The 9,393-nt window shown below is 36.7% G+C and overlaps 3 protein-coding genes across 5 annotated transcripts in view; 2 read left to right on the top strand and 1 right to left on the bottom strand.

The window, feature by feature from the left end:
- Nucleotides 1-320, top strand: part of LOC127750400 (protein transport protein Sec31A-like) — a 2,583-nt gene extending 2,263 nt beyond the window's left edge. The window contains exon 10 of the mRNA XM_052272023.1: nucleotides 309-320. Within this exon, the coding sequence (XP_052127983.1) occupies nucleotides 309-320 (12 nt within the window). The remainder of the gene's footprint in view (nucleotides 1-308) is intronic.
- Nucleotides 1-4,511, bottom strand: part of LOC113203729 (dolichyl-diphosphooligosaccharide--protein glycosyltransferase subunit STT3B) — a gene marked incomplete in the record, with an annotated part of 15,062 nt that extends 10,551 nt beyond the window's left edge. Inside the window, 13 exon segments of the mRNA XM_052272036.1 lie at nucleotides 12-604; nucleotides 728-815; nucleotides 936-1,060; nucleotides 1,178-1,291; nucleotides 1,384-1,557; nucleotides 1,628-1,799; nucleotides 1,882-2,069; nucleotides 2,151-2,362; nucleotides 2,446-2,796; nucleotides 2,894-3,092; nucleotides 3,190-3,433; nucleotides 3,517-3,735; nucleotides 4,261-4,511. Of these exon segments, the coding sequence (XP_052127996.1) occupies nucleotides 527-604; nucleotides 728-815; nucleotides 936-1,060; nucleotides 1,178-1,291; nucleotides 1,384-1,557; nucleotides 1,628-1,799; nucleotides 1,882-2,069; nucleotides 2,151-2,362; nucleotides 2,446-2,796; nucleotides 2,894-3,092; nucleotides 3,190-3,433; nucleotides 3,517-3,735; nucleotides 4,261-4,457 (2,361 nt within the window).
- Nucleotides 4,512-4,745: 234 nt separating this feature from the next.
- LOC127750406 (protein transport protein Sec31A) lies at nucleotides 4,746-9,352 on the top strand. Of its 3 annotated transcripts, XM_052272037.1 has the most exons (17): nucleotides 4,746-5,007; nucleotides 5,103-5,189; nucleotides 5,808-6,029; nucleotides 6,110-6,278; nucleotides 6,360-6,495; nucleotides 6,576-6,673; nucleotides 6,761-6,903; nucleotides 7,002-7,104; nucleotides 7,181-7,345; nucleotides 7,453-7,578; nucleotides 7,667-8,005; nucleotides 8,088-8,177; nucleotides 8,260-8,356; nucleotides 8,429-8,583; nucleotides 8,675-8,825; nucleotides 8,946-9,091; nucleotides 9,172-9,352. In XM_052272037.1, exons 3-17 carry the CDS (start codon nucleotides 5,827-5,829, stop codon nucleotides 9,343-9,345), a joined length of 2,295 nt encoding a protein of 764 aa, XP_052127997.1. In that variant the 5' UTR covers nucleotides 4,746-5,007; nucleotides 5,103-5,189; nucleotides 5,808-5,826; the 3' UTR covers nucleotides 9,346-9,352. The 3 variants fall into 3 exon arrangements, with proteins under 3 accessions (XP_052127997.1, XP_052127998.1, XP_052128000.1); XM_052272038.1 differs by lacking the exon at nucleotides 4,746-5,007 and having other exon boundaries at nucleotides 5,167-5,292; XM_052272040.1 differs by lacking the exons at nucleotides 4,746-5,007; nucleotides 5,103-5,189 and adding an exon at nucleotides 5,382-5,531.
- The last annotated feature ends 41 nt before the right edge of the window (nucleotides 9,353-9,393 follow it).

The raw sequence follows: 9,393 nt of genomic DNA, 5'->3' as shown, positions 1-9,393 counted from the left end.
TTATTACTATTATGAATTAGATTCAAAAATATCAAGCTTACAATACAAAGTGATTATTTTCACAAGTACTCAAGGAAGATTTAAAAAGTATTGGTGGTACACAAATCTCTTAAGTTTGAAAGACAGTTTCATCTTGGAATCTTTTGTAAGATTGCCACACCTTCTTTCAAAATTTATTCTTACAATAAACCCAGTCTTTTTCAACAAGCACTGTAGCGGCCCAATGCGAAACTGATTCAATCATTAACAGAGACCATAAAAAATACAAAAACCTTCAGTAAGTGTGGGTGTGCTCTTATTTGTTCTAGTGGACAGTGTAAGATAAATGGCAACAATACTATTGCCATCAAAACAATTTTTACAAACGAGCTCTGTAACAGATTATAGTGTTTAAAATAACTTCCTTACTAGCTCAGTCATTTAAAAAGATTGCATACTTGTGATACTTTGTCAAAATCTGGTATCAACATAAACTGGTCCTTTGATATTGTGGAGCAATGTGGATGGCTCTGTCAGTTGAATTTAATTAAGCTGCTTTGGTTGGCTTTTTTCCTTTTACAACAGTTGGCTTATTCTTGATTGTACCTTTTCTCCGTTTGTTTGTCTGAAAAAAACTTAATTCTTAAAAGAAAAGAACAAAAGAACAAAAAAAAGGTGGAAACTAATATAAGAACAACTGTAACGCCTCTGATACAAAATTACTTCAAACACTAACAATAGCACTCACCTTCTTTGTAATAAATATCTTAGACCTTTTCACTTTACGTTCACTTAAAGGTATCCTTGGACGGTTAAATTCATCAGGCTTCTTGACTCTGGGAGAAATAGATAAAAATAATGAAATAAGAAACAGGTACAAAATGTTTTTTTTTGTTTGTTTTTCTCAAAAACTTTTTAAGGGAAGAATAAGAAGTGCATTTCACATTGTGCCTTACCTGTATATTCTCACAAGCCAATGTTCAGTAGTATAAGCTTCTTCCAGATATGTTAAGTCAAAGTTCTTGTTCCCAATTACAACATTTCTGGTGCGATCAAAACCAGGTGTAGATCTATAATCCATCTAAAGAAGTGGGAAGAAGAATGAATCAATAATACTTCTAATAAAGTTAATATTGTGCAGATAGGACCACAGCAGAAGAGGTTCAGAGGGGTAAATGCATGGGATTAGCATACTTACACGGAATTCTCCAAATCTATAATAACTCAACTTATACATAAGGCAGTTCAATAATGTTGGAGTTCCTTCAGAATCAACTCGAAATTCTCCTCTTTCGGTAAAATAATCACTTTCCTATTTAAAAGAAAAGAAAAAAAAATTGATTTAGTTTTGACATTTTTACAGTTTTAAGGGTGGTTTGAAAACAAGATAAATAAAACACATACCCTAATATCTTTGGGATGTTCTCCCTCAGCAATCCTCACCATCCACAAGAATTTGTTTATGTCATCACCAGAATACCCAATGACACCTCCAAAAATTACCAGTACATAATCAACATCTAAAGAAGTCATAATTTTGTAAGCCTCACTCTCATTAGATGACATAGCTTTTCCAACCTGCAATAAAACCTCATTAGAAAACTTTCGGTAATCAATTAAAAGACCTGAAAAAAGTAACAGAATTTACCAATGCAATGTGGCTGTTGTTCCAAGTGTTGTTATCAACTAAGGTAGTTCTGTTAGCCATTCCAGCAATTTGATAGCCATAATCCCACCAGCTCATCACTCGAGCATCACTGTGGGTATTTTGGGAGAGCCAATAATATGCTTCACGGAAGTCGTCTAAAATTTGACGAGATCTAGAAAAGATTACTTCGTGAGAGGAGGAATAATGCGAATGGAAAAGTACTGTTACTCGCAAATCTTAATACAGTATCTTACCCATCCTGCCCATAGGAAGCCAACACAATACTAGGACTGGAATATGCATTGCCGGTGACCCATGTGCAGTGCACTGCGAACATCATCAGCATCATAAGCATAGCCATCACAACAATACCACGAACATTACTACCTAAACCATCAGATTCTCTCATCTGTTCGTGGCGCATTCTTCTGAGTTTTCCAGCCTGTAAGAGACAAGTACAATTAAATTAAAATTTATTGCAAATAAAACACAAACTACCAGAGATAAAAAAAAAAGGACAAACCTTATCGTACAAATTACGGCTACTCTTTTCACTAGACCCATCATCTTCAGAATCAGAGTCCGGAGAAGATGGGTTTTCTTCCTCTTTGAGATATAAGCCCAAGAGATGTGAAAATGCTATTCCACTGAGTACACAGACTACAGGTGTAAGAGTCAACATTAATCGGACCATCACACCAGCAAAGTAAACAGCACTGACAGCATATAAAATAACTGAAAAATGAAATAAAGTACAAATTTAACATTGCTTGGAAAAAGATAAGGAGAAAGGCTACAAAAAGGACAAAATAACTTACTGAAAACCCTTTCATCATTAATGCTCTTAATGCAGTACCAAAGTCCAACTGGGAAAGTGGTAACTAGTATGTGCAAATCAAAGAAGAACGAAAACCATGTTGTTGGTTGATGTTCAGATACTGAGGCAATAATTGGAATGTGAATTTTAGCATAGCCAGTGTCCCACAGAGAATAAAATCGACCACTCCATGGAGCAATGATCCCAGCATAAGTCAAAAGAACCACAGTCAGGAAGACAAGACCTCCTGCTCCCACAACAGCCACCATGTAGAAATATCTCATCTCTGCTTTAGTTAAAATGGTTTGAACATATTTTAGAAATGATAGAGCCATCATCAATGCAAATACACCTGAAAGAAGAAAAAGCAGAAACAAAACAAAATTCAGTATTTCAAATGCTTAAAGATAGAAAAGAAAAGAAAAAAAGGAGTAATAATGATCAATTACCACTTGCAGCCATGTGCTCAGATGTACGAATCGGTTGGAAGCCGACAAAAGGAATTTGCATACTCATGATGAGCCCCATTATATAGAAAGTAGTATAACTGGTAAATAGACGAGATGAATACCGTCCCATCAACAAAAGAACAAAGACGTGCAATGGGATTAAATTTATGATAAAAACATAACCACCCCATGCAGACACCTGTAACAGACCAGTGGTTAACATTTTTAAATATAAAACTAGGTAATATACAACAACACCAAAAACTAATTAAAAAAGAGAGAGAGAGAGAACATACCATGTAGAAGTAAGAAAGAGCTGTGAGGCATGCCCAGAAGATAGATCCAGTCTTGACTGAACGAACCCATAGGAAATATGTTATTTGAAGAGCAAATATAGCAATGCCTTCATTGTCATAACTGCCAGCTACTGATCGACTAATGTAACCAGGAACTATGGCAATGAAACAAGCAGCAAAGAGACCAGCACCAGATGACCATATTTCTTTTGTAAGCAAGTATGTTGAAATTGCTGTCAGGCCACTGAAATAAAATGTGATAGAATTAATTTTTTTTATGAAATCCATCATTTATCACAAAAAGAATTGTAAGGAAATCTGGCTTACCTGAATACAGGTGCAAGGAAGACACAGATGTCTCTGATATTGACAGGAATATTAAGGCTGTGTAACACATAATGTATACTTCCAGATGTAATCATAAGCCCAGGATAAACCGTTCCGCCAACAATGCGTCCAAGTGGATACCAAGCACGCTCATCAAACCAGTTGAGGAAATTGTAGAAGCCATGTTGAACCATATACGCTGTGGAGCGATAGTTAAACCTGCAGAAAAAAAGATAACAAAAAATTAGGAACCAAAAACATTTCCAAAAGCCAACTCAAATAAGTTACAATTAAATGAAATAAGTCAACAAAAAAAGTTAAACTTTATGATTATGACCGAAAAATGTTAAGTGGAATCTTAATTGAGAGTGATAATATAAAATTTGCACTATAGCAGATGTTCGCAAAGCTTCTCCTAAACAAACATAACCTATGAAAGAGACATAAGGGTAAGAAGTCACGAACGATTCCAAGAAGAGATCAAGTACAGAAATAAAGTGATGCCGGGACAGTAAAAGCAATAATTAGTTTTCAATGAATAGAAGGATCATTGCATTTCTTCAATGTTTGACACGGCAGATCCGGCGTGTACATGAGCAGTACAAATCGATATTTCCAGTGTAGAACGCTATCATAAGGGATGAAACCCACGGGAATTTGAAGAATAGAGTGCAGAAAGGAGGTAGGAAGAGACGGGTTCCTTCAAAGTTGGTAGAAAGTACAATAAAATGCGTTTTTTCTTACCATGGGTCAAACTCGTGAATGATGCTCTCAAATCTTATAACTGCAAAGAGACGTGAGGCAAAGCCAGAAATCCATGCTAAAGCTAAGACTGTGAATGTAATTAGACTTTTCCATCCCGATGCATTAGAAAACAATCCATGCTTGTCAGGATTGTGAGATCTTTTAGGTCTCGGATCACCAAAACCACCCAGCCCCATGGTTGTCGTCTACACTACACTTCCATCAACAAATAACCGACACGTATAACAGGAAGGGCTGCCACTGCCAGCATGCCACTGCCAAATCAGCAAGATCAGCTGCTTGCTGGCTATCAATGGCGTATCTGTCAAATGTACAATTTATTATAATTATAATGATGGGAAATTCGCCGTTAGCTCAAAATTGTGGAACTGCTCATGATGTCTTTTACGTTTCTAAATTTTAATCGCCGGGATTCCGGTAAAAGTTGGTTGGAGGGGTTGGAGAGGGAGGGGAGAGTCACATCCGTCACATCGCGTTCGTTCGTAAGGGTTATTTACGAAACTTTAAATTATAGTTTCCGACGTGTATAGTTTTGTAAGGAATACCAAGTTTGCATTGTCATCATCTGCGGGTGGCAACAATCCTGTAAAAGGGAATAACCGAATAACATCCTTGTCCTAGCGATTTTCTGTCACTGTCAAGTCGGTCAGCTGTTTTGACAAGCTATCCAACGTAGAGAAAAAACTCAGTATTTAATACTGTCATTTGGGATTGAAACAGGCGTCGGTAAAGGAAAATGAATAATCTATATATAACATAACATGGCAATTAATCTATGGATGTGTACTTCTGAGATCTTAACGGACGCTTTGTGTGGACAGTTTTGAATCGTCAGGTTTCATTTACTCGGGCGTCTGCTTTCTGCTACGGTACGGTCAGTTGCGTGTCAAAACGCCACGTTGGAAGAGGTCTGTATACTTCAGTTATAGAGATTTATGCACAAAACTAACAAAATTAATGGTTGCATTTGAGTCGTAACATTGACTTAAAACTACAGTTGATCTCGTCTAGGTAAAAGCGGTTTAAATGGTCTCATAATTCCCGTCTTAAATAACAGTTACGTCTGCTGTGTTTGTGCCGCTTGTTTTGAAATTAGACAGTGCCTGATAACAACTCTAAATGCTAGCATATCAGTTTCAAACGATTTAGGCGTTCCAATCATTGCTGGACAGTTGAATTAATAGATTATGTGTCGATGCTCGCTCAAAGTTTGATCCATAGTTTATTTGCAGCGTGAATTTTTAAAACAAGTACGACTTCTAACCTAAAATATGTTGTTTTATTTTGTTATTATTTTCTGTTGACATAGGCCTTTTTACCTAATCCTCCATAATTTAATTGTATTTCACTTTTAATTAAATTTCGTGATATTAAAATAATCATTCATTTAATTTTTGCTGTGATTCAAAGTTCCAGTTTTTCTTAACTAGGTTTCATATAAAAGTTTCTTGATACAGTCATATTTTTTTATGCAATACTATCATTCTTAAAAATTTAAGTCGTACAACTGTGATTGTATATTTCAGATATTGACTGCATTTCAACATGAAGATTAAAGAGCTTGACAAAACTGTAAATGTGGCCTGGTCCCCAGCTGCTCAGCATCCCATTGTTTTAGCTGCTGGTACAGCAGCACAGCAGCTTGATGCATCTTTCAGTACCTCATCTACGTTGGAGCTTCATGCTCTTAACTTGGGTGAACCTGGACTAGAAATGCAACTCCTTGCCTCTGCACCAAGCGAGCAGCGGTTGGTAATTTGCAGTATTGTTGAATGATACCTTAGCAGTATACTTTTTCACTTAAACTTTTTGTTTTTCTTTACTTTAGGTTTCATAAAGTGGTATGGGGAAACAATGGCGCTATAGTGGGTGGTTGTGATGGGGGTCTGGTTCAAATCTATAACTCTCAGAAGTTATTGTCAGGAGAAAAAGCACCCTCAGCTAGACAAGATAAGCACTCTGGGCCTGTGCGGGCCTTAGATTTTAACCCATTTCAAGTAAGTTCTGTTACCTAAACTTGACCTTTTATAGTTATTATTTTAACAAAGATAATTTTAATGACATCTTACAAATTTTAGTCAAACTTGCTGGCTACTGGAGCATCAGAATCTGAAATATATATTTGGGACCTCAATAATATAAGTACTCCTATGACACCTGGTGCTAAAGCTCAACCATTGGAAGATGTTGCTTGGATATCATGGAACAGACAAGGTGAGAATATAGTGTGTACCAATTGAAAAATAGTACTTGTTAAAAGTTGCTAATATGTTTAATTTTTGTTTGTTTTTCAGTTCAACATATTTTGGCATCATCATTTGCCCAACGGTGTGTTGTGTGGGATCTTCGAAAGAATGAGCCTATTATCAAACTGAGTGACAGTCAATCACGGGTAATTCTTTGAAGGATTATTGCTGCTTTTTATACCAATAGCACTCAATGGCATACTTAAACCTTTTTTAAATTTTGTACCATTTAGACGCGTTGGAAGGTTGTATCATGGCATCCTGATGTTGCTACTCAACTCAGTTTGGCTTCAGAAGAAGATTCTGCACCGCTTATTCAATTGTGGGATTTACGTTTTGCTACAGCTCCCATTCGCACCCTTGAAAATCATCAGAGGTAAGTGTTGTTGTATCCTCTACAAATTTCAGCTTTTCAACAGTACATTTTTCTTTCTTAAATTATATGTAGGTAATTTATAAATTTCTTTATTACAGAGGTGTTCTTTCCATTGCCTGGTGTATGCAAGACCCTGATTTATTATTGAGCTGTGGAAAAGACAATCGCATCCTGTGCTGGAATCCCAACTCCAATGCACCGGTAAGAATTTTTTTTTCAAATCATGGTTTGAATTAAGTATCTATTAAGTTTTTGGAAAACTAATTCTATTTTATAGGGTGGTGAAGTTGTGTGTGAAGTTGCAACCACAACTCAATGGAACTTTGATGTGGCTTGGTGTCCAAGAAATCCTGCTTTAATATCTAGTTGCAGCTTTGATGGTCATGTCAGCATTTATTCACTTACTGGTGGTGCCCAGCCCCAGGTGCAGACAAGCAATAAGGTTCGGTAATCTTGAAAAATCTGAAATTATTTAAATATTTTATCACCTTTTATTTTTGATCTTAAAGTAATCCTCCTCCTCTTTTTTTCTTCTTTTTCTTTAAATAGATTGCAGATTCATTTCCAGGCATGGAAAGTTATGCACAGGCCACTCCTCCTCAACCAGCACCAGTTTCTGTAGATTTGAGGAAGCCGCCAAAGTGGTTGCGTCGGCCTTGTGGTGCATCATTCGGGGTAAGTGCACCCTCTACATACCCTCTCCATTTCTTTTAATTTTTTGCTGTAAAGATCTTGGTTCTCATTTATTTTTTCCCCCCCATAGTTTGGTGGCAAGTTAGTATCATTTGAGTTTGACAAGTCAGCCCCTGTGCAGCAGCCAGCTGCGCCACAACAACTAGGCTTTGTTGCCACACCAGCCGTGAAAAGAACTGTTTCCATCAGTCAAGTAGTGACGGAAGGCAGCCTCATGGCAAGAGCTCAGGCTTTAGATGTAGCCTTGCAGCAGGGCGATTATAGAGATTTCTGCAAAAGCCGTGCTGCTGAGAGTCACACATCTCATGATAGAATTTTGTGGGAATGCCTCAAAGCTCACTTTGAACCTAATTTGTCATCAGAAGTTTTGACCCTATTAGGTTTCAATCCTGAAGAAGTTAAGAACAAGGTGCAGTATACTCTCTGATTTATATTCATTTATTCAAAACCAAATTATTTCCTGTTCTTACCTATGTTATCTTACTTTCTAGCTTAACATCTCTATTGCACCGCCTGATGATTCACCTACTGAATTTAATGGGATTGACAATTTAACAACCCAAATGCATGATTTGTCTGCTGTAAGTTACAATTTAATTTACTCTTCAACGAAGTGCAATAAAATGCTGTGTTCTCTTAAACGGTTTTACATTTTTTTTGCAGGGATCTGCTGATGATGCCTTTAGTGCCATAGCTGCTTCAGCACAGTTAAAAAAGAAGTCAGAAATAACTGCTCCTTTTAGGATTGTTACTGGTGACGGTATGTTAGCCAATCATTTAGCTTTCACTGCACATACAATTCTCTTTGTTAACTATTTTCTTTCCTTTGCAGATGCAAATGGATTGATTTGCCAAGCTCTTTTACTTGGTCACACTGAAGCTGCTGTAGAATTGTGTCTTCAAGAAGGTCGCCATGCTGATGCTATTGTTTTAGCTATGACTGGTGGTCCAGATCTGCTTGCAAAGACACAATTTAGATATTTCCAGGTAAAGATTTTAATTTAATTGTCTACTTTTGGATTATTTTTGTGGTAAAACTTGGCAAGAAAGTCTTTAATATTTTTTCTTTACTTTCCAGAAAAGTAAAGGTTATCTTTCAACCCTTATGTCAGCTGTAGTTACTGAAGACTGGAGTCAAGTTGTTGCATCTTGTGATCTAGAGAGCTGGAAGGAAGCTTTGACTGCTATTCTTACACACACCAGAGGAGATGAATATTCGCGCTTGTGTGGTATGTAAAATGTTTGTCATATTATTCTACTTCAAGGTTGTTGTTTTTTTTCCTTTTTCTTTGCCACACATCAGATATGTTTTTAAAAAATAAAATGAATTATGACCTTTTCCTTTGTAGAACAATTGGGGCACCGTTTAGAAGTAGAATCGGGAGGTCTTCATAAACAGAAAGCACAACTTTGTTATGCTATTGCGGGCAACCTCCACAAGTTGGTTGACAACTGGATGTTAGACATTCGACCTACTACACCAGAACAGATGCAGGTAATGGGATTTCGTATATTTTCTATCTATTCTGAAGTATATGTAGATGACATTTGTTAAATTATTTTGTCTCTGGCTAGGATCTGGTGGAGATTGTTGCTGTTCTACGTACAGCAATGGAGCTTAGAGGCAATAATGTTGATATATCTGGCTCCCTTGCAAATACTCTATCACAGTATGCTGAGTTTTTGGCATCCCAAGGTAGCCTTGCCTCTGCTTTCACTTATTTAACCAACTCTCAAGATGTAAGTTAAAAGAAGATAATTGTCCTTAATTCATAATAATTGAAATATAAATTTATT

This window comes from Frankliniella occidentalis, unplaced genomic scaffold, assembly GCF_000697945.3.
Source record: "Frankliniella occidentalis isolate FOCC.00 unplaced genomic scaffold, Focc_3.1 Scaffold184, whole genome shotgun sequence".
Classification (NCBI taxonomy): Eukaryota; Metazoa; Arthropoda; class Insecta; order Thysanoptera; family Thripidae; genus Frankliniella; species Frankliniella occidentalis.
This window is presented reverse-complemented; position numbering and strand designations above follow the sequence as displayed.